Source organism: Vigna unguiculata, chromosome 2 (genome assembly GCF_037176805.1).
Source record: "Vigna unguiculata cultivar grain cowpea cultivar isolate G323 ecotype 2 chromosome 2, ASM3717680v1, whole genome shotgun sequence".
Classification (NCBI taxonomy): Eukaryota; Viridiplantae; Streptophyta; class Magnoliopsida; order Fabales; family Fabaceae; genus Vigna; species Vigna unguiculata.
Genome location: NC_140793.1, coordinates 23,231,307 through 23,256,772, shown reverse-complemented (window position 1 = coordinate 23,256,772; position 25,466 = coordinate 23,231,307). Strand labels below are relative to the sequence as shown.

At 29.9% G+C, this 25,466-nt stretch overlaps 2 protein-coding genes across 2 annotated transcripts; one reads left to right on the top strand and one right to left on the bottom strand.

The window, feature by feature from the left end:
* The first annotated feature begins 8,269 nt into the window (after positions 1-8,269).
* Positions 8,270-11,445, top strand: RRG (sporulation protein (DUF155)). Its single transcript, XM_028055744.2, has 7 exons — positions 8,270-8,613; positions 9,264-9,378; positions 9,891-10,050; positions 10,128-10,276; positions 10,403-10,554; positions 10,783-10,897; positions 11,134-11,445. The coding sequence occupies exons 1-7, from the start codon at positions 8,387-8,389 to the stop codon at positions 11,269-11,271; spliced, it is 1,056 nt and encodes a 351-aa protein (XP_027911545.1). The 5' UTR covers positions 8,270-8,386; the 3' UTR covers positions 11,272-11,445.
* A 271-nt stretch (positions 11,446-11,716) lies between these two features.
* Positions 11,717-13,480, bottom strand: LOC114169111 (DUF538 family protein (Protein of unknown function, DUF538)). Its single transcript, XM_028054136.2, has 3 exons — positions 13,201-13,480; positions 12,555-12,609; positions 11,717-12,253 (listed from the first exon to the last, which is right to left on the bottom strand). The coding sequence occupies exons 1-3, from the start codon at positions 13,306-13,308 to the stop codon at positions 11,874-11,876; spliced, it is 543 nt and encodes a 180-aa protein (XP_027909937.1). The 5' UTR covers positions 13,309-13,480; the 3' UTR covers positions 11,717-11,873.
* Positions 13,481-25,466: the final 11,986 nt, after the last annotated feature.

Genomic DNA, 25,466 nt, shown 5'->3' with positions numbered 1-25,466 from the left:
TCGTTTCGTTCGCCTTTCTTTTCTATATTCCTTTTTCTTTTTCAATAATTCCTTTTTTCTTTTCAGAAGAGAATTTGAGTGTATGAAAATGAGAATTGTGGCAAAAAAATAGATAGCAGAGATGAATTAAAAGGCTAAATATGTAATCAAAGAAAGAGCAAAAGAATAAGAAGAAAAAATATTGTTTTAACTTTGCAATAATATAGTAGGTTTCATCGTTATTTTTTTCACACATTGTTTTCTCACTTCATTTTCATTTCTTTTTTTGTTTTTTTTACAATCATGGATCTCCTCATGATGTAATGATGTATGTAAGGTCCAATAAAACCCTTTACTCATTTCTGCTCCCTTATTTTAAAGGTTGCCCTACAACAGTTGGGTCTAAAGGCTGGTTCATAGGATAAAAGTATTTCGTGTTGCCCTAATTCACACTTCTACTCATTTTTCAGAAACCTAGAGTTGTTGCCGTCTCGCTCCGCTGCCGTAAAGAGCTCTGCTAGGGTTTTGTTTTAGACCTCCTTCGAACTAACTCGCACCAGCTCCTATTCCACGTAAGTTGCCCTCAGTCCGTGTTCCCTCTTTGCATGGTCTATGTTCCTTGTTTATAGTTAGGGTTTGGTGATGACTCACCCTTTTCTCTGTTTTACTGTTCGTTCCAGCTTGTTGACCATCCTAGGGACAGTTTTGCTCACTGTGTGTGTGTCGAAGCGTTCCGCTAGCTTATTTTCCAAGTAGGGAACCTAAGACCTTGCTCATATGTTTCGTTTTCCTCACTGTTTGGCTGTTGTTTCGAGTTTGTATGGTTGATGTGATGCTATGTTGGTTTTGAACGCATAAATCTCTTGTTTGGGCTGGTGTGAGGGACTGTTGCAGGAAAACAGAGGCGAGACCTGCTAATCTCACCCAAGCGAGCCAGTCTCGCCCAAGCGAGGCAAACAGGGACTCGCCCAAACCCTATTGCGCGAAAGGTCGCACAGGCGACCATCTAATTATTTTGAGCGAGCGAGTATCTCGCCCAGGCGAGAGGGGTCTCGCCTAAGCGAGATCCCGCGTTGATTTTCTGTTTCCCTTCTCGAGCCTTCGCCTAGGCGAAGGGGGCTCGCCTGAGCAAGGCCTTTCAGCCTGAGCGAGGGGCTGGACGAGGCAAGGTGTTGTTTGGTTGTTTGATCTCTCTTGAATGATTGGTTTTTGTTGAGTATGATTTGTTATGATGTGATATATATATATATATATATATATATATATATATATATATATATATATATATATATATATATATATATATGTGTGTGTGTGTGTGTGTGTGTGTGTGTGTGTGTGTGTGATGGATCGCTATGTATGCATGACGTAATTCATGAGTGGTACATGATGGATATTGTGGGGACTTGGCATGTGAAATGAATGAGTGGGTTGGAATTAACGAGGCATGGTATTGATATGGGATGAGGCCCTATACTCATGGTGTGGTAATGACTAGTGGTATGGATTCAACATGTAATATGAATGAGTACTTATTTCAGGGGTTGGTATGGAATTTGTGATCATGATTGGTTGTTCTCTGATTGTTGATTTTTGATAGTTAGTCTGTGTTAGTGTGTAATTCCTTGGAGTCTCTAGGTGAGACCTCCGGGGTTGCGCTTCAGTTAGTGATCGGGACGTAATTCCATGACCCATGTTAGTGGCCCATGGTGGTGCCCCATATGTATAACTAGGTAAGGATTCAAGGTAAGGATTGCATCCTGACGCTCTAAGGAGCCAGTTAGTCTCACTTAGAGCGGACTGACTCATGTGGTGAGAGTAGCAGGAGGCATGAAATTCATTAAGGGCTAACCTTGTGGTGAGGGAAATTGATTCATCGTAACACTTGTAACACATAGCTCGGGGGTGAGCATAGGTATTCCACCACAAGTGCAAGCATCTGCTGAATCCGACCAGGCTATACATATTCGGATGAGTCAAGTCGAGTCGTAGTGTATTGCCTAACGAGTCATAACATGCTTGGTTGAATTGAGTGTATGATGCTGAGAAATAATATCTGATTTGATGGATGAAATCTTTTGTGCTTTAGCTTACCCTACTTTTGCTGTTGTGTGTTTTGCGGTGTGGTACTCTCCCTTTGCGATGATCATCAACTTGTTAGTGTGAGCAGATGCGAGGAACACTCGTGGGCAACAGGGTGGTGATAGTTTCGCTGCGTACGCGTAGACTGGATCTTATTTCTTGATGGGTTTTCTTTAGGGCCTGGGCCCATGTATTTATTTTCTGCTTAGTACTCTACTTTAACTGTTGAACCTTTCAACTGTTTCCTGTTGGCATCTTGGTGTACCTAGTTTTGTAGGGGTGATATTAAGACCCCAGGACTGCGTTGTTATACTATCTATGCGTAGCGTTTCTTTAATTACGTTTATAAATTAAATGGGACGTTACAATGTAAGATACATCACATAACCTAAATATGATAATTAGTCTCGCTATTTATTAAAATTAGTATATTTTTAGCAAATTCAAATAATTTAAACCGAATTATATTAAAATCTTCTTGATATTATTATATAAAAATTAGGTTAAATTACCCTTTTGGTCCCTCTATTTGTCATGAAATTTCATTTTGGTCCCTCTATTTGTCATGAAATTTCATTTTAGTCCTCACATTTTTCGTTGTCTCAATTTAGTCCCCATTTTCTTAAAAATGACTCAATTTGGTTCTCACCGTTAACTTTGACCAGACGGTGTTAAAGTCAACGCCGCGTGTCAATTTCTGGTATTTTTGAATTTTTTTAATATTTTTTGAATTTTTTTTTTTTTTTTGAATTTTTTTTTCTTTTTGACACATGTCACTTCACAGTTTTGCCACGTGTCAAAGTGACTCCCTATATTTATTTTTAGTTTCAATTTAGTCCCAATTTTTGTAAAAATGAAGCAATATTGTCCTTCCTCAAATTGACACTAAATTTACTTTCTTATAAATTTTATGGTGATATTCTTACTAAAATTAATGTTTTTATTAAATATTTCTATAAATATTTTAAATTAACTTTAAATTCTACACAAAACATTAGACTTTGATTTTGTTTTGAACTCGAAATTTAGTTCCTAAATTTATGTGTGACAAGTTATTTGATTTTTAATCTTTACCAAGTTTGTATAATATGATACACTTGATGCCTTTATATATGATGACAAAATTGTTTATTTTTGAAATTAAGTTTGGGGTTTAACTTTGTTTAATAATAAAATTAAAAAAAATTAAAAATATTTCTATAAATATTTAATAAAAATGTCAATTTTATTAAGAATATTATCATAAGTTGTATACAAAGATTAAATTGAGTCTCAATCTAAGCTGGACAATATTGCTTCATTTTTACAAAAATTGGGACTAAATTGAAACTAAAAACAAATATAGGGACCAAATTGAGTCACTTTGACACGTGGCACAATGGTGAAATGACACGTGTCAAAAATTAAAAAAATTCAAAAAAAAAATTAAAAATTCAAAAAATATTAAAAAAATTCAAAAAAATCAGAAATTGACACGTGACATTGACTTTAACACCGTCTGGTCAAAGTTAACGGTGAGGACTAAATTGAGTCATTTTTAAGAAAATGAGGACCAAATTGAGACTATGAAAAACGTGAGGACCAAAATGAAATTTCATGACAAATAGAGGGATCAAAAGGGTAATTTAACCTAAAAATTATTATTTATCTTCAATTTGAAAGAATGTTGTACTTTTGTTTGATTTTATCATTTGATTTTTATTTTAATTAGAGTCTAATTTATAAATTAATTATAATTTTTTATTCATAATAAAAATTATTTTAAATTTAAAATTATTTTAATTTATAAATTATAATTTAAATTAGTTATTATAATAATTAATTATTTTTTTAAATTTGATTGTTATTTACGGATTTTTTTAGTGTTTGATATATTTGATGTTATTTACTTTAGTTAGAACTATATTATTATTTGTGCTTGCATTTAGATTATTCGGAAGAAATTAAACAAACCTTCTAAAACTTTGTTCAAAATCAAACTTCTTAATTTCTTATACCAAATAAATTATTTAGGAACTACTATTACTCCTTTGGGTATGATACAAAGACTTAGGTTCAATATTAAATATAGGCTTAAATAGTAGTTTGGTCCTAGTTTTCGTTTGGTTTTTTCAATGTGGTTCTACTGTTGATTTGTTTTTTTCAATTTGATCCTAATATTGGTAATTTTTTTTCAATTTGGTCCTTTTCGCTAACACCGTTAAAATAGTTAACGAGTGTGAACAATAACTGCCACGTGTCATTTTTTGATTTTTTTGTTCCTTTCCAAATTGAGACAAAATTTAATTTGTATATATTAAAATGCATATTTTGGTTAAATATTTTTAATTTAGAATTAGAGTTAGTTTAAAATTAAAACGAAAAAAAGCAATAACACCATTAATTTAAAATTTTAAGAGGTTAAAAATATTTAATTTTAAACCAACTCTAATTTTAAATTAAAAATATTTAATAAAAATATGTATTTTAATAAGAATATCCATATAACATTTATATACAAATTATATTTTGTCTTTGGAGAGGAACAAAAATACTAAATTAAAAAAAAAATTAGGACCAAATTGAAAACAAATAACGAATATTATGACCAAATTGAATATAAAAATCTAATTATGACACATGACATGATATTAGCTTGACACGTGGATTTTTTTAATTAAAAAAAATTAAAAATCACAAAAATGACACGTGGCATGATATGGGCTTCACACGTGTACATTTTTTTAAAATTAAAAAAAAATTAAAAAAATTAAAAAAAAAAATCAAAAAAATTACAAAATGACACGTGATGGTTACTGTTCACATCCGTTAACTATTTTAACGGTGTTAGCGAAAAGGACCAAATTGAAAATAATTTACCAAAAGTATGACCAAATTTAAAAAAAAATCAAACAGTAGGATCACATTGAAAAAATCGAACGAAAACTAGGACCAAACTACTATTTATCCATCAACTTTCTATCAATCTACCTATATTATATATATATATATATATATATATATATATATATATATATACTTTTAATAGCACTAAACTTTGTATCCCAATTTCTTCTATTAAAAAATTATCACGTGTGTTTCAATCGCTTCACAGTCAAAGCTTTAAAAAGTTATTTAATAGGATAAATTATTTTAGTGAAATTATTAAGTAATAAGCGTGTTTAGATTGTACTTAGAAGAAATATCTTTGGTTGAATGAAAATCTCATTCAACAAAAAAAACTTTATGATTTTGTTTTGAAAGCAACCCACGATTGGATCTCAATGAAATATAACAAAAAATTGTTTAACATCATTTATGACTTTCAATACAAAATGAACTTAGATTTGAGCTTCCAAACTAAAAACCAAACACACACTAATTGGCTTTGGATAAGTTATTATCTACTCGAACAAATAGTTTCAGCTAAGTTATTAATATATTATCTAGATTGATAAATCATTTCAACCAAGTTATTATCTAGTTGTATATGTCATTTTTACCAAGTTATTATTTAATTAGACCAATCATTTCAACTGAGTCATTATCTAATTACATTTTTGACTAAGTTATTAAGTTACAAATAGTCATTTTGAATCATATATTTAGTTATATCTAGTTAAATTTATTAGTTCGTTTAAAGTAGTTTATATCTATTCAGGTAATTTATTTGACCAAAGAGATGAAGTGAAGAAACAAATACAAAACTAGTTTTTATGATATTGTTGATATAGTCATTCATAAAAAGAGAAAAAAAAAAGTTATTCATTAATAAACTTTTCGTCTATTACATACTTTTGTTATATCCTTGTTTGAGCACTTCAATTAGATAATTTGTTTTGGAGGATTTTGAAATATGTATAGATACTGGCCTTATTCAGAGAAACTGGATTAGTCAAGTTGAGAATTATGTATTAGTATAAAATACATAGATTGGTTGAGAAGGATAGGTTTGTTTGAGATGGCAGAGGTGATGGTAATATAAAAAAAATTCTTTACTTATTATTAATAATTTTTATTTTATTTGAATAACTTTTTTGATTCGTTAAAATAATTTTTGTTATTTCTCAATCATTAAGTATATATGTTGATATTTGAAAAGTTTTCTTAGATCTTTAAGGTATTTTTCATCTTATCATACCTTTAATTATACATTTGTTTTTCTTTGTGCGATTTTTTTCAATAGTCTCTCAAATTGTTTCTAAGACACACATTTGTTAATTTTTTAATATTTTTATTTGTTATTTATTTTCACTGTGTAAAATACTATTTCAATATATTTTATCTAAGTATTTTTTATTTTCTAACTCATTATCAATCATATTGTAATTTTTTCACTATAATTGTATAAATAAATTTTAATTACTAAAATATAAAAATTTAATGTAATTGTCATGAATATTTTTTTATCACCATCCAATATATATTGGAGTTCAAAAAATACAAGATCTATGTCAAAATTTTATTATTATGTCTATTATTTGTTCTTTGCGTCATTTTGATCAAGTGATATATTATGTGTATAACAAAGAGATTCATTAGAATTTAAAAAATTGAAGTAAACAAACATTTAAAATATATTTTAATTTGAATATTTGTTTTTTTTTTATATTTTTTTAAAAATATTTTTAAATTTTATCAACTAGGTTTCATTAATATTTGTGAATTTAATAAATGTTTTGGTTCTCATGAAATTTTATTTGGTATTCTAATATAAAATGTAAATAATTATAATTTATTCCAAAGTATTTGATATCGAAGAAACAACCATCCTCCTAATATTGAATATTTGATAATATTATGTTTTCTTTACCATAATTTTTTATTATTTTATAAAAATTAATTAAAATTAATATTGAAGTAGTAAAAAAACAAGGGTATGGGTACAAGATTATACCCATTACCCGATGGGGATGGAGATGAGATAAAAGTTTGATACCCATTGAGCTTGGAAATGAGGATGAATGGAGATGGGTATGTGATAACGAAACTCATCCTCGTCTCGCCGCATTGCCATCCCTACTAACTAGAAATGAGGATATTGGTACACATAGACAACATGAGATTCAAGATAAGGAGATTTAAGGGATGCAATTAGGGATGTCAAAAAAATCCGTACCCGCAGGTATCTGCGGATATAACCTGCAATGGGTAGGAAATGAATATTGTAAATGGATACCCGCGAGTAACATGTATGTGTTTTTTTAATACCCGCATGTTAACGGAGCGGGTACGGGTATCATAGTATTTGTACCCGTGGATACACATACCCGCTATACTCTAATTTAAATTAAAAAAAATAAAAAAATAACATGATTAAAATATTAACATATTGATTTTGAATGGGTTATTTTTTAACAATTAGTTTTAACAAAAAAATAATTTCTTTGTAAATTGTCATTCAACACTATTTAAATGGGTTATTTGTACTTTGTTTAAAATTTATGAATGTTATGTATTTTAATTTAGGATTAAAATATGTTGTTAAATATATTTTTTTATTTTTTTTGTAAATATCGCGAATACTCGTGAATATTCGTGGATATAAAAAAATTATGCGGGTACCCGTATAACGAACACCTGACGGATATGTTTAAAATTAATAATAAAATATTTTTTTGGGGCTTTTTTTCTTAAACATAATTTTATAATTAATTTCAAAGATATATATTAATACTAAAAAAAATTTTGATGCTTTTTTCTTAAATATCATTTTATAATTAATTTAATACAAAAATATTAGCAATAAAAAGTTTTTTTTTGATATTTTTTTATTGAATACCTAAAGCATATATGCTTTACTCATTTTATCCTTGAACGAGTCTTGGATGAATATTTGGGGAAAATGAAAATCACCTAGAGGCACAATTCTCAACATTATGCTATGACCATTTTGAGAAAACACTAATCAAAATAACAAGAAAACCAAGAGAAAAAAGCCCGATGCTATCATAATAGAAATAAAACTTTAATAATTTATCCCGTAGTTTATTTTCTTAGATAGCTATATAAATTAAAAACATATTATTTAAGATTTCTTGTAAGAAAAGTTTTAATTTTATTATTTCTTAAGCGATAAGTAAATCTAATTATAATTAGCTTTAGTAAAATTTAATCGTTAAATTAAAGAAAAAGAGAATCCAAACTTATAGATTGAATCGAAAATTTGAATCCACATCAAAGAAAACAAAACAAAGGGAAGTTGAAAAAATTCCTGCGTAATTACACCTATTCATTCGACAGTGCCATCAAAAGGAAAAGAAAGTAAGAGTCACCACACAAAGCAAAAGCAAAGCGAAAAACAAAACAGAAAATCATCGGAAGAAGACCCTCTTCCTCTCAGCGAATGGGTGGAAGATGGAAAACCTTCTCACTGTTCTATAAACGCTTAATCACTTCTTCATCATCTTCTTCTTCCTCTTCTTCCAAATCCCACTTTCTCTCCTTCAACCGTTCTATCTCTCTCGCCGCCGCACCTTCCGAAATACCCGACCCGGATCCAATCGGGTTAAGTGCCCCGGACATCGACCCCACCGTCAAAATCCCCGTCAAAGCTTATTTCCTCTCTACCAGGTACCCCAGTATCCTATCTTATTCAAGCTCGATACTTTCGATGGCCCCTTTTGCTATCTTGTGTTTTGTGAAAATGGGTCGTTCTCGGACGCTCGTTTCTGCGATGTTACTTATTACTTCCGCTACTGTTCCATTCAAGAGGAGAAGACCATGTTGTATGGGAGTTGAAATTTGTACTTCTTAGTTTTAATTTTTGATTTGGCTTTAGAGTTTTATGATTATTGTTTTTGTTTTAATTCATTTTGATGTGTACAATTTGCAGCTTACTTTGTTATTTGAATTTAAAAATTTATAGCTTTTATGTTTCTAGTTGGCCTATATTTTACTGTAATACTTCTGTTTAGTGTTAGATTTAGAAGACTCCGTGTGCGTTTGTGCGGGGACTGTAGTTTTGTTGCATTTATTTATCAGATTGGGATTTTGGAGTGCTTTTTTAGGTTGTTTTATTTAAGCAGTAACTTTAATGCTCGTATATGATTTATAAGATTATCAGGTTTTCTTAGAATTTTTTGTTTTTTATTTTACATTGATGCATTCCGTTTTTCCTTGTTTTCTGGGTTTGAATTGAAACCCTTTCCCCTCACATGTCTTTTTGTTGTCCTGTTTTTGTTCTCTACGATTTGGCTGTCTCAGATTCATCATTTTGGCAGTATAAATTTGAAGGGCATCCAGGCTGATAATCACAGAAACATTGTTCCTCCCTCTTCTCGCTCATCTTCAAACTATGTTGCTCTCCGCTTCTGTGACTTTAATTTGGGTTCTAATGTAAGGTTTATTACTATTTTTATTTTTCTGAAGAGCCTTTGTGTTTCTATAGAAATTAGCATGTCACTAAATAGTTCTTAAATATCTTTATTGAGTATTTACTTGTCCATCATTTTTAGGATACTAGGTTTATTATAATAATACTTTGTTGATGTTCCTCGTGGAGCTCCATGTGCATGTCGAATGTCCAGACTAGATTGGGATCATGAGCCGTGAGGGTAGATTTTTTATTAGACTCGTGTCATTGAAATTATGTGTGCATTTGAAGGTTAAGGGAAAGATAAGAGAAAATTCAAGCTACATATTCTGATTTATGTAGCTTGAGCTGCATCATAAGTAACGATATTTTGTTTATTGATGATGAGTGAATTAATTCACTGTATCATAAAGGAAAATAATGCTCCCTAGTTAAAAGAAGATTCAAGTGTTCATAATAACCATATCTGTAACTAAATTGTACAGATACATGACTGATTTAACAAATTCTGAACAACTTTAGGCGTTTGATTCAGGGACCTGGATTTCACGTGAAAGCAAGCAACTGTCAATACATGGTTGTATATCAGTATGGGTCAGCTGTCTTGTTCAATATTGAGGATCATGAAGTGGAAGATTACCTGGAATTAGTTAAGAGGCATGCATCTGGTTTACTTAGAGAGATGAGAAAAGATGGTAAGTTTCTTCAACTTGAAGTTCTTTTGAATTCTGTAGTGTATATATTTAACATGTTTTTGTTTTTGTGTGATTAGATTATGCAATAAAGGAGAAGCCATTGTTAGTTGAGGACATGCAAGGAGGTCCAGATTACATAGTTCTGAAATCGTTGGATACTGATGGTATCCGTATAATTGGAAGTGTACTGGGGCAAAGCATAGCTCTGGATTATTTTGTCTCGCAGGTTAATATTTGCCAAACATCATCTTATTCCTTGTACTTTGTTTGTCATGTGTTAACCCTGAAGAAAAAAGACAACCCTTAAAATGGCACCATTGAATATTTGACATTTGTTCTCTCTTATTATCAGGTTGATGGTTTAGTTGAAGAGTTCGCCGGCATAAACCGTGGAATGGAGAAAACTGGAACCTTCACTATGGATAAGAAGAAACTACTTCAGCTTGTTGGGAAGGCTAACTCAAATTTGGCCGATGTGATTCTTAAAGTTGGGCTCTTTGAGAGGTATTTTCGTCCTGTTTTAGGCTTTAGAAAAATATGTATATGCTGATGTAATAATATATTGAAAATTTCTGATTATAGTATGCCCTAGCCAACCTCACTTAGTTGGAAAAGACTTTTGTTGTTGTAGTATCCCAAAAGATTTCAAATATTTGGTTTCTGGATTAATTTCATCGTAGTCAACAGTTAGAAGATTTGGTTAATGTTTTATTGTGGATTTTGATTAATCAGATCCGAAATTGCTTGGAGGGATGCTAAGTATGCTCAAATATATGAGTATCTTAGGGAGGAGTATGAAGTTGCACAACGATTTGGAAACCTGGATTTCAAATTGAAATTTGTAGAGGTATTTCTGCCCATTATATTATATATCCATTTGACCCTCTATAAAGTATTAGTCATTTCATCTAAACAATGCATTTGAAAATGTTCAGAATCTGAGGCCGTTGGATCACAATAATGTGCTTAAAATTATGAACACCATCTCCCCCTGTATATTAAACATAGTATTTGAGGGTAGTTATTATGTTCAAATGATGTTTGTCGTATTAAAGCTAATTACATCGATTTGGTTGTCTGCAGCACAATATTCATTTTCTTCAAGAAGTTCTGCAGAACAGGAAATCAGATTTCTTGGAATGGTGCATTATTGGTTTATTGACTATTGAAAATGTTCTATCCTTGTATGAGATTCTTCGAGCTACAAATACAGTTTCTTAGCAAATAGTAAGAAGCTGAAGCTAGATTAGTTTGTAGTAACAACAATTCTTGCAATTTTTTACCAATGAAAATTTTGGCCTTTGCATTTAGTAAATAATTCCAAATATTCCAGACCCATTGAACTGTATTATGATATTTATTGGAAACTAATAAAAAAAAAAGGATGCAGACCCATTGAACTTTTGTTCATATACTCCATCTTTATGGTATAAATTATTTGAACTAGTTTTAACGCTAGGAACGTCTGTAAAATTGAGTGTACTTTTTCAACGTTTCAACGTTACCAAGTTAATTCTTTTAAAAATTCATCATCAAAAATATTTGAATTAAGAGACGACGGACTCGCCGATTTAATAACAAACTTTCACAAGATTAACAGTACCCATGAAATACATGTTTGAACTTGTATGGTCCATTGAAACTAGCAAAAACCAATCACGTTCAATGAGACAATGAATGACCAGATCATTAATAGAAAATAACAGAGAAGAGGTTCCTAACTTGTATACCTACAGAGTGTAAACATTTCCAAGAATATATAGACTACCTATTCCATACCAATAATAGTAATGACATAATAATAATAACAAACATTTGTAAACTCAGAATTCTGCTACTCTGACAGCATCACGAGGCGTATCATATGCATCTTTTGGCCTTGACTTCTTTACACCAGCAGTAAACCACACCTTATCAGACTTGTAACCTTCAACTGCAACACTTGTCACCTTCACCCACACAAGAACCTTCGTTTTCATTCCATCTATTGCTGAAAGCTTTCCCCTTGTAAGCACCCCTTTCACTCTGGTTGCGTATCTCACCACAGAAGAGTCCTTGAAACTCACCTCACTTGCAGATGGCAAGTACACTATCAGCTTACCCTTCGTTTCATCAAACTCATAACAGATTATGTTCTGCGGAAATAGCCCTGCCGGCAAATTGTACTCTCGGAGCAGTTCCGGTAGGCCCTTTTGCGGCTTCCCTGGGAAAAAAGGAGGGGAAGGAAAATCAGTGATTATTAGAATCAAAGTTGTTCATAAATCGATTGATTCAATGTTTTGGTACACATTCCTCCTAGTTTATCATAGTGCTGTATAAGTGCTTATTGAAACAATGAAGATTTATATGTAGGAAAATACAAGATTTAGAAATGTGAGCATAAGCATTCTGGTATACAGTCTCTCCTGGTTTATGTTTAAATTGACTAAAATAACTGGGTGAAGTAAATCTTAGTATGCATACATGAACATCCATGAACATTAAGGGTCAAAACACATTAATACCTTTCAGTTTGTTGAAGATCCACTTTGCCTTTTCTTCTACCGTATTTGAGAAGGTCTGCAAAAGATCACAATTTTTTCTTCAGCAAAAACAAGGCAGTGACATCAAAATCCACAGTAAATCCCAAGGCTAAAACACAAATCAAGCACCAAAATCTTTAAACTTTTGTGCAAACATATGTTCCTCCGATATAAGCAAACCATGTCATTTCACTATCTGAAACCAAAGAGAATCATGATGAAGGACTAAAAACGCTGTAAAAGGTTTAAAAAAAAAATCATTCATTCCTTCATCTGCAACATACACTCCCTTTCACATTTTTCCCCTTCCTTTCTTCAAACAAAGCAAACAAGAAATAGGTTCAAAAAGAAATTCCACATTCCCAAACCCAGAAAATTTCTCTAGATGAAGTAAAAAAGGAAAACCATACCCATCATACAGACATAACCAAAGGTACAACTTTTAATGAAGAATCAAGCATCATGGGAATCTATAACCCTAAAATGGAGACAAAGAACATCAATTGACAAAGCTTCTATTTCAGATCTCTCAAACACCAAAAGGTCACAACGTTAGAACCAAACAACACTGAATAAGAAAAATAAAAAACAATGCAATGCAAGAGAAACCCAAAAAGAAAATACTTACAGAGATGTCTCCAGAGATGTTAGAGAACTCCTCCTTGGCCTTCTTGGTGATCCATGAGTTCCCCAACCCCACCTTCAAGCTGCTAACTTTAGTGAGAGCCCTCTCCATTTTGGGGTGTATAACTGTTTACGCCTCTCTTCTTTTCCCTTCCCTTCACTTTCTGGTGCAATGCATCCAAGGAGAAGAATCTGTGACTAGTTGGAGTTGGATGGAACACACAACACACCCCAAAGGAAGGAAGAGGGGAAGGTAGTGTGTGTGTGTGTGTGTGAAAGTGGGTATCTCAAGTGATGATAAAGGTTTCACCTTTGCATCAGATTACAAGCTGAGCTGGCAAAGGGTAATACGACAAAGTACGCTGATGAACACACTGCTCAAAGCGGCGTTACGCTCCCACCTATCTCTTTCAAGTACAAATTGTTCTTTTTTTTAGTTTATTTAAAAATAAAAAAATATATATTATATTATCTGTATTGCTTAACAAATTAAGAAAATTTTCCACAAATGGTACTGTTCTAAAAAAATATTAATCAAAATCGATCCAATTTAACATTGTTTCTTAATTAACATAGTTCCCTCTTCAAGTGAGAATTCACTTTTTTGAGAGTTGAATTCCAACTTCTGTTTGGCTGGTCGGGGAACTGAATTTTGGTAGCATTTTTGTCACCTGATCAGTAAGTAGGAATTTCAATTTGATTTTTTGGAAATTTATTTTTCATATTAGAACAACTACAAAAAATCTCTTTTTCATTATTAACAACGAATTTCTTTTTAAACTTTTCAAATCTTGATTTTTAAAAAACTAAATTTCAGTAGAGTTTTTGTCACTGAAACATTCTAATAGAAGTAAAAATTCGAGTTACTAATAATCATCTTTCCGCCTTGAATAGGAAAGAATGTTTAGTTAAGAAAATAATGTTAAACTGAATCTATTTAGATTATTTTTACAATAGTGTCATTTGCGGAAAAATTTCACAAATTAAGTCTAGCGTATGTTTCCAAGAGAATTACGTTTCTTCTTAACTTGAAAAAAAAAGCATTATGGTATTTTGATTTAATTAGAACTTATACTTTTAACTGGATGAATAGAAATTTTATTTTGTTGAACATGTTCAAATAAAAGTTTGAATCAATTTAGTTTTACTAAATTTTTAAAAAAAAAATTTAAAATATAATTTTATTTTCTTAGATTTATTTTAAAAATTAAATTAATTTTTAAAAATAATTTTAACTCTTCAAATTTGTATTTAAAACTTATTTTCAAATTTAAAAGAAAAAAATGTTTTCTTTTTAAAATTTTAAGAAACCAAAATTAAATCGCTTTTATCCCAAATTTTATAAAATAAAAACACAATTAAACAAAAAATTAGTAATATAATATTTAACTTAATTAATTATATTTTCAGTATTTAAAATTCGGAATAATTTAATTTTAGTCTCTCAAATAAAAATAAAAGGTTATTTTAGTCACTATATTTTTTCAAAAAAATCCGTTTTCAGTTTCTAGAGACAACAACATTAACTTAAACGGTTACTGACCTTGCGAGCATGTTACATGTACGTTTCCAATACATACCAATACATACGTTACCATTCTAAAAAGAGTTATGATAGATTAACAAACTTTTTAACAAAGTTTTTGACAAAATTTCCTATTCAAGTAAAAAAACATTATTTTATTATTTTATTTTAATTAAAAAATAAAAATTTAATCTGTTTTAATTCTATTTTTAGAAACTTTGTTAAATTTGTCAAAAGTTTCTTTGTCAAGAGGTAATTTTCCTTTTAAAAATTATATAAGAGGTACATTTTCTTTTTTAATTTAAACAATACAAAAGTTAATTTCAATTTTCAATCACCAATAACATATTTAATTCATATATTTTTGCTAAATTTACAATAAAAAAATTGAGAATTATGATAAAAATATTCTGAAACCATTTTCATCATTTTTTAACCTTGTTATGTTTAGAATTTATGTGTGCGTATTTTTCATAATAAGTTTATAATTTCTAATCAAACATAAGTAAGTCATCAAAATTATAATATAAAATTTATGGGTTGTTAATTTGCCGCATTATATTTTTTTCCTATAAAGTATGACGATTCAAAAGAAACATATTTTATGTAGCCTTTCATTAGGGAAAATGAGTTTTTTTTTTTATTCATAGTTAATTATTGGTTTTTCCAATCACTTTTGACCCTTATGTTTGACATGTTATTAATGTTATGATAATATCTGAATTGTAAATTTGAAGCTAATTTGTGATAATAAAAATATGTGGGAAAACACATGGTGGGGTCAATAAATTTGTATTTTCCAGCTCAAAAAGGCTAATAACACCGACCATGGCACTATCATAAACCAATTCATTTTTATTCCGATCGAAGTTTCCAATTATTGAGAAGAAAAATGGTGGATAGACCACAGATCCCAACATCATTTTATAGTTTTCTCCAGCTGTTTCATGACTTTTTTAGGGTTTTGTCAAGCCTTTTGGATAACTCATTTAAAGCATCTATCTTTCTCTTTTTCATAAATTGTAGCATTATACTCAATTGATTTGATTGAAAACAAAGACAAGAACAAAATATTGAAGTGTGTTTCAACCTAATTCCATGCATTTGTTTAAGGGCAGAAGGACAAATAGGAAATGAATTGAGGTATTTGAATGATTTGAGATTAAAATTTGGTGAAACAGACACATAAGGATTGATTTATCGTATATAAAGGTATGCGATTATTAACTGAGGCAAACACTAAGCTAATGGCTATTATAACGCAATAAGAGATAAATAGAGTTTTGAATTCACGAAATCATAAAAAGAGTTATTACTTAAAAGAAATAAAAAAAAAGTTATTATTGAAAAGCTCAAAAAGAGAAGTTAGTTTATTGATACATAGAAAATATTGTGAGAAAATTACAACGAAATAAACACGAAGTTAATTTCCATTCATCCGAACCGAAAAATAATATATATATATATATATATATATATATATATATATATATATAAAATATTTTACAATATATACATATTATTCTCGTAATAAATATTATACCATAATAAATATAAGGGTTAAATATATTTTTAGCCATTAAACTTTAATGTAAAATTGAAATTCGTCTTTGTTCCAAATTTTGACACAATTTGGTCTTCAAACTTTATAAATGAATGTATATAGTCTTTGTAATCTCACTGACGTTTTGGATTGACATTTAAGTTGTTTACATTGTTTGACACGTTCTAACTCAAATATAAGTCTCCAAGGCTGCTTAACACGGAAAGAAAAGTTAATACTTTTGAGTTAAAAGAACTATATTCATTTATTTTTAAAGTTTGAGCAAAAATGTATCAAAGTTTCAAACATGGACGAATTCCAATTTCATGTCCAAGTGGAATTCGTCCATGTTTAGGGACTAAAACATTTTTAACCCTAAGTATGATTATGAGCATAATATAACACGAATCATGTAACGTCCCAATTTAATAGAATAATTCTAATAAATAAAATGTCGCATGTTTATAATATAAAAATAGAGCACCGATAAAGTATATTAGAATTAACATTTTACAAATATCCATAATATACTGAATAATAGGAGCTAAGGCACAAAACATTGGCCATGAGCAGAAAGTAAACATAAGACAATTGTCTCAAAAGGATTGCTCGCAGAGCAATGAAATTAAAATAACAGTTCACAAGGAGAAAGGTTCAACAATGAGCAACAAAGAATCCAGGAAGCCTAACTAAACAACAACATTTTCGCCAACATCACGATCACCAAAAGTCTCCACGTTTGCTCACACCAAGGGTTTGGTGATCATCACAAAAAGAAAAATTAAACAGAAACACAAACACAGAGAGAAAGTGTAAGTAAGAGATAAAAATAATTTTCATCATATATGTATATAAGCAGATTTTTAAACCGGCATTTCAATAAGTACACCAGGCATGTGAAGGAAAACAATGTAAGAACCTCAAACTCAATTATCCGGATAAATATAAGAAGATTAGATTCACTGGATGCTTGCACTTATGGTGGCCTCTACTGCTCTGCAGAGCCATTGCCAATGGATTTCACCTTACTACACACAAGGTTAGTCCATAATCATCTAGGGCCATTATCCTGCCAAAGACAACCTCCTCATGCTCTCGCCATTTGAATAAGTTCGCTCTATGTGAGACTGATTGATTCTTTAGAGTTTCAGGATGCAACCTTGCTTGAATCCTTATCTGATTATATACATTACAACACCACCATGAAATCTCACCAAGAGACTCATGGAATTACGTCTAGCTCATACCATATCCATGTTCCCACACCAAGTCCACATGTTATCTCAAAACATCATAATCTCATGCCAATGCACAACCCACCAACCAATTCATAATTCATTTCATACCAAGCATATCAATATCACATAAAACATACATAGTCACATGTTCATGCTTTTAAGAGTAATTAAATCAATCCACAAGTGAAATCACATAGTTGAAACAAATCTTCCTCATTCTCACTCAAGCTAAGAGGTCTTGCTTAGGCGACAAGGTCCCCTCGCTTAAACACTTATACATACAAAAGGAGCACCAAAAATCCACAATCCTCAGATCATCCTAAAGACAACCAAATTTCAATTATCAAACAACTCTTGCTAAAGTAAACATACAACAACCACGACATAAACACAACACTCTACTTCCCATAAAACACCTAAGATTCAACTTGCTCTAATCTCATAAATGTAACACCCCAATTATGTAGGATCACCCTATTAATTAAAGTATTATAAACTAAGTATTAAGCATAATCAAACTTATTAGTATATAAAATGTATTTACAATCCTTCATAAGAAATCAACATTTTAAACATTTAAAATATATAAAATACTCGATTGACTAAGAGAATTTGTACCATACAAGAGTTATATACCTAAGCGACAACTACAGTCTAAACAAGCTCTCTTCAGTTTAACCTTTACACATCTCTCTCACTTGCACTATCTTATGTTCACGTATATCATACGATCATCATAGGAGGAAAACCATAACACAAGAGACAACAAGGTAAGCTAGTGAAATTTTAACAAGTTATATAGTGAAACACCCACCAATACAAACATTCAAATACATAGAGTCTTTACCATTCAATATTAATATAATATTCATAAGACACAAAATTCTCATACCAATCATTTCCTTGTTTTAATATTTTTAACCTTTTGAAACCACAACTATACTTTCCAATCACAATCTCAAAGGATAATAAGACCTTATCACCATCACCACTGGAAGATTATTTTTTCCCTCTTATTCATACAACATGTCCATTCACAAAATAAAACACTTAATACAACAATTGTATTGCACAAAAACTCATTCTCTATGTAATATACATTCATCATTAAAACAAAACATCTACCTTTCATTTATTACTATATTCAACATTTAAGCGATACTACAATCAATCAACATCATAATCATCAATAAAATATTATAGTTCTATCATAACATATTGTTCAACCATCTCATACTCGCTTAGCAAATTTCTTTCTTGCCCAGTGAACCCCATCTTGGAACAGGGACTGCCTAACACTACAAAAAAGTTACAAATTAGCTATAGAAAATTTCCTAGCTAATCCGTTGCTAAAATGTTCTACGACAGATTAACTACTAAATTGTTAAGGAATGTTTCCTAGCTAAATCCAGGTAGCTAATTAGAGAGGGATATAATCTCTCTCTATTCCGTAGCTAATTAGCTGCTAATCCTCTCGCTAATTAAAGTAAAAAAGTTTTATAAGTTCTAGCTAATCTGTCGCAATTTTATTCTAGCTAATTCGTAGCTAATTTGTCACAATTTTGTTGTAGCTAATTCGTAGCTAATCTATTGTAATTTTATTCTAGCTAATATGTAGCTAATTTGTCGTAATTTTGTTATCGCTAATCTGTAGCTAGTCTGTCGCAATTTTGTTTTCGCTAATCCGTAGCTAGTCTGTCGCAATTTTGTTTTCGCTAATTTGTAGCTAATTTGTTGCAATTATGTTCTCGCTAATCTGTAGCTAATTTGTCGCAATTTTTTCTCACTAATCCGTAGCTAATTTGTCGCAATTATTTTCTCGCTAATTTGTAGTTAATTTGTAGCTAATTTGTCACAATTTATTCTTGCTAATCCGCAACTAATTTGTCGCAGTTATATTAATCTTTTAGAAATATTATTTTCTTAATTGCAATTGCTTCACAATTATTCCTCTCTATTATAAATCATGCCCATAAACCTAGAGTGTCAAAACAAAGAAAAATTTGAAAAAAAAAAATGAATGATTCTCTAGTGTCAAAACATCTCCAATATTTGCAATACATTGAAAAAGAAAAGTAGATAATCAATCATACAATGATCAAAGTAAATCCAAACCTAACTTTTTTATTGAAACAAACCAAATCAAGTTCTTGCCTTCGCAAAGATTGGACTTAACGATGAAGTTCCAAGTGCCACGACGTAGTGCAGTTGCAGCGGAGCAAAGTGGTGCAATTCCAACGGTGCAGTACAGTCCAGCGATGCGGTGTAGGTCTAGTGCGATGCAATGTATGGAGATGGGGTTGAGATATAGTGGGAGTTTCTATGAGACCTAAATTAAAGGTTTAGAAATAAGAGAGGTAGAGAAAGAAGAGAGGGGAGAAAGAAAAACTTTCAAAAAAACTTCACAAGCTGTAAAATTTGAAAAACTTACCAGTATTCGGTATCACACACCTCTCTCTGAATGCTTTTAGAAATTTCACAAGCTTCTGAAAATTTTAGACAACAATTTGAATAATTACCACTAAAACTAATTAAATATTAGATTATTTTAAAGTGTATAATTAAATTAAGTTAAATATTTATATTTTATAAATAAAATATTTACATACAATTTACTTTTACTTTATAATGTATCGTAAATAATTTATTTAATATTTAAAAATTTAAAAATAAATAAACATATAAAAGAAATTATACCTTAAATATAATAAATTTGTATTAATATAAATTAATTAATAATTATTTTGTTTCAATCAGTTAACATATGAAAGAAACAGCGTAAGAGATAATAAATAATTAAAAAAAATAATTAATCATTTCATTTGAGTATAATTAGTAAGAATTGTTTTAATACTTTTATAATATTTAAATGAAAAAAAAAATATTGTATTAGTCAATTGTTATTTATCATTTAAAAAATATAACAAATATAATTTATAAATAAAAAATTAACTTATATATAATAATATAGTATATTTTTATAATTTGTTAATATATTGATAACCTTTTAATTTTTTTAATAAATTTATTTTCTTTAGAATAGTTTTATTTTTTAAATATAAATTATATTTGTAGTTACCGACAAAATTCGGTCTTATTTTATTATATATTTTAATTAATTTATTAATATTTATATTTATCATTTATATTTCAATATATATAACTATATTTAAAAATTTAATTTTAAAATGTTTAAATTAAATATAATTTAAAATTATTAAAATTAAAATTAAAATTAATTTTAAATTATTTAAATTAAAATTAATTTTAAAATATTTAAATTAATATATATATATATATATATATATATATATATATATATATATATAACATCCCAATTAATAGTCCGTTAAACTACTAAACAAAATGTCATATAATTATAAAGTAGGCAGATAGTCAGAAAACCCATCCAGGAGTATAATACAGTCATCCCAAAAGAACCTGTTCTAACTATTGTACTGTATTGTACTGTTCTCTAAAACAAACTTAAGGAGAATAAATTTTACACATTCCAAAATGCTTTCTCTAACAACACAGATTGAAAGTAAGAGAACATCTAGAGCCACAGATCAAGTCCCGTCCAAAGGAGGAGTCCCGTCACCTAAATTCTTCTCTGCTCACACCAAGTCACAGGTGATCATAGCAAAAGAAGAAGTTCAAGGGAAAACATGACAGGCAAGAAGGGTAAGCTAACAACTCATATAGTAAGAGGTGAATTTTCATAAATAAAATACAAACAATTTTACGCACATCATAAAATGAAAACAAATCACTATTTCAAGACGCACAAGTACCCAACTCTAACTTAATATCCGGATTATGTAAACAAATTGGAGCTCTTGGTAGCTTGCACCTGTGAAGGTTCCTAAACTCTGCAGAGTTTAGGCTCAAGGGGTTATCACCCAACCACTCCCAAGGTAAGTCTCCTTTGCGTCTATGACTGATCGGGTCCATAGACTAGGACCTCCTGCTACTCCTCACGACATGACCCATCACACTCTACATGAGTCTCAATGGATTATTGGAGCGTCAGGATGCTAACCAAAACTGAGTCCTTAAATGTTTACACACACTAAGTACTTTCCCTAGGAATTCCCATGAAATCCTAGTTCATCTCATCTCTTCACAATTCTCATTTTATCAATTTTCCTCATACAATTATATACATATACTACACCTCATCGTCATCCAACATACTGAAAGCAAACATCATTTCTTTTCAATTAATACAACTATCATTCATTCAAAACAGAAAAGAAAGTATAACCCTGCAGTGGAACTCGCCTAAGCTAGCGAATCTCGCCTGGGCTAGGAAGTAGTCTCGCTTAGGCGAACTACTCTCGCCTGGACGAGACCCTTTACAGTGGCAACTCGAATACCAGAGCAAGTTCTCGCTCAGGTTAGGCTGGTTCGCCTAGACGAGAAGATGTCTCGCTCAGGCGACCCCAGCTCGCCTAGGCGAGACCTCGCGCAACACTCAGAGATGACCTCCTGATACTTTCGCTTAAGCGAGAGTCACTCGCCTAGGCGAAATTATCAGGTTTTCTGCACTGTTCTTCACATGCAATGTTACGAAATCCACACCACAACCCAATTACACATCATAAACAGTTTAGAAAGGAAATTTAACTAAGGATCGTCTCATCCAAACATACAGGGAACCTAATTACTCAAAATTTGATCAAAGGTTAGCTTTCCTTACCTCTTTTTGCTAAAATTGAGCTTGGTAGAATTTGAAATGGGCACCAAGGTGACAGGGATCTCAATTTGACCTAGAATTTCATTACCAAAACACAGAGGAGAGGAAATTTCATAATCAACTCGGAATTCAGGGATGAACGGATGAGTTCTAGATGAAATTGGACTAAAAAGGAGAAACGGAACCTACCGAGGGGGAAGTGAACTGATAGACGAAGCACCAGAGGGTCCAGCTGAGTCCGATCTTGCAAAGTCTGGTCACAGAACACAAGAAACTGGTGAGGGGATTAATGGACTGGTAGAATTCAGGAGGAGAGAACTGAGAGTAGAGAGGGAGAGTGGGAGTTGTGTTTTCTGATAGTTTTAGAGAGTGAGAAAAGATGGTTTTAAAATTTAAGGGGTTTAACAATATATATATATATATATATATATATATATATATATGTATTAAAATTAAAAATAAATTTTGTATGATTTTAATTGAGAATGATTAGCTACATGTATATTGTTTTAGTAATTTTATAGGTATTTTGTTACGAACTAGGTATAATTTTATTTCTTCGCTATTTCATCATAAACTAGTTAAAAATTAGCTACATATATATGTTCTAGTAAAATTGTAGCTATTTTACTACGAAAAAACTACAAATTATTTCTTTTGCTATTTTCTCGCAAATTAGTGAGAAATTAGTTACAAATATATATTATGGTAAATCTGTAGCTATTTTGCTACAAACACGTTACAATCTTATTCTCTTGCTATTTCTTCGTAAATTAGAGAATGATTAACTACAAATATTTTTTTCTCGCTAATTTCTCTAGCTAAATAAATTTTTTCTTGTAGTGTAACGACAATTTGGTGGGCCTTGCAGAAGTGAAACAAAAAACCTTGTTTCAGCTAGTGCCAAGTGCCACCTCACTAGTGCCTAGTATATAGAGTGGTGCCTAACATACCAAGCCTTGCATGCAGCATCCAAGCCATTAGAGCTTCTTGGAATTGAAATTCCATGTAGTGCCTATTGGTCCCTAGGTACCACCCGATGCTAGGGACCTCTAGAGCTCAGTGGAGTTGATTAAGTGGTACCCAACGGTCTTGATATATTGCCTAGTGCCATCGCAAAAATATGAATATTGTCTATATGAATCAAATAGTCCAATTGATTTTTTTTATAACTATTTTGTCCTTTTTCTTACATCAAAATGATATAGTTTGATGCTAATTATTGTCAGAAAATCCAATTAACCAATCTAATACGTCATGAACAAATTCATTCATCAAAAACTCAATTTCTACACTATTTCAATATTTCACCATTTAATCAATAAAAATTTTAACAACCAAAACCACACTATGCATACAAAATATTCCTCAACATAGCATATCACACCAATAAGAACTTAATAAAGCATTAAACCATTTTACTAGCTTCCGTTATCTAGATTGTGACCCACCAACACAAAACTCCATTGCCTATTGAGACCCCTATTGATATGGGAAGCAATATCTGAACACAAATAACTCAAACCAGTTATTTGATAACACTCTAACCATCCTAATCGAATAAAGATTCATTTTGAGCCTTTAAACACCACATGCATGTCCTAAACACCTCACAAACATACTTCATAAAAGATAAAAAAGAAGAACAAAGAGTGAACTTACTTTTTTTGAAGAAATTAATTGGATAGGATTGTAACCTTGAATGCCAGAAGTCATATAGCGTACTCTGATCATCAAATAACAGGTAGATTTGTTAGACTCTTAAATAAAAGTTAGAGGAAGAAAAAAGAATAAGTTTAAGAGAGTTTGTGATCTTTATAAAAATGAAATTTGATTAACCGATAACTCTATTTATAAGCTCGAATTTTATTAATGAAATAATCAAGTTTTATTCTTAAAGATCTATTTTCCTTTTAGCTATTTTCTAGAACCTTATAATTATAAAATTATTATATTATTATATTATAAAGTTACAAAATTATAAAATCACAAAATTATAAAACTACAAAATTATAAAATTATAAATAATAAAATCATAAAATTAGTATATCATAAAATTATTAAATAATAAAATTATAAAACTATAAAACTATAAAATTACGAAACTATAAAATAAAAATTTATAAAATAGAATATGTAAAATATAAAATTATAAAATTACACAATAATTAAATAATATCTAAATAAGATTACGAGACATGATAATTATCACATACTTGTTAATGGACAAATTAAAGAGTCAAAATTCATTTAAAAGTATAAATTTTGTGAATGCATAGAGGACAATAAAATTTATTTAGGACTCAATTAAACTAAACATGTATCTAAAACACTTAAAACTTAATTAAGTCTTAAGATTAATATATTGAAATGAAAATAGAAGAAGTTAATTTAATATTTAATTTATTTTAGAATAGATGTAAAAAGTAATACGTGTAATTATAAATTGTAAATTTCGGAGAATTTATTGTTTGTATTTAACTTAAAATAAAAGTGTGTAAGATTATAATATTTAAATATTATAGAAAATAATGTTTGAAATAAAATATACATATCTCAAGGTTGTTCCAGTGATATTTTGTGTAAAAGTATTGATATTTAGTATGATAATTTTTTACATCTTTAGTCTTTTTAAAGTGTGGCATCTCTCTGTCATGGACATTTTCAATGTCATTATCCACGTTACTTTTACGAAATTCAACACAATGGAACCAATATTACAATTTCATTATCCTCACCTTGATATCAAATCCATATTATGTTTTCTCCAATATCTATGATTTTTCTTCGTCAAAACTCTCTTACAGCGGTAGTGTGTTGAGTAATTATAATACTAGAAATTCTCATGATTTCATTTTTAAAATTTGTTAAAAAATTTGTAAGAAAAGACTTTTTTTCTGTTATTTTTCTAAGAATCTTAATTGACAGGTAATTTTTTGTGGGTAATTATTTTCTACAAAATTACAAAATTTGTAACTATTTCCTACAAAATTTGTTGCGAAAAGTGTTTTATATAAAATATTTTACAAAAAAATTGGTAACAATTTCTTACAAATTGTTTTACATAATAAAATTTGTAAGTATTTCTTACGAACAAAAATTCAAAACAAAATTTACAGAAAATATGAATCTTTTTTAATAATAACATGTTCTTCTCCTTTTATTCCTTCATCTTTTATTAGTACTTCGGAGTTTAATATGTTGACGTTGTTTTAGTAAAATTGATTAGTGTTAAGCATGTAAATATAAAAGAGTTAAAAGACAA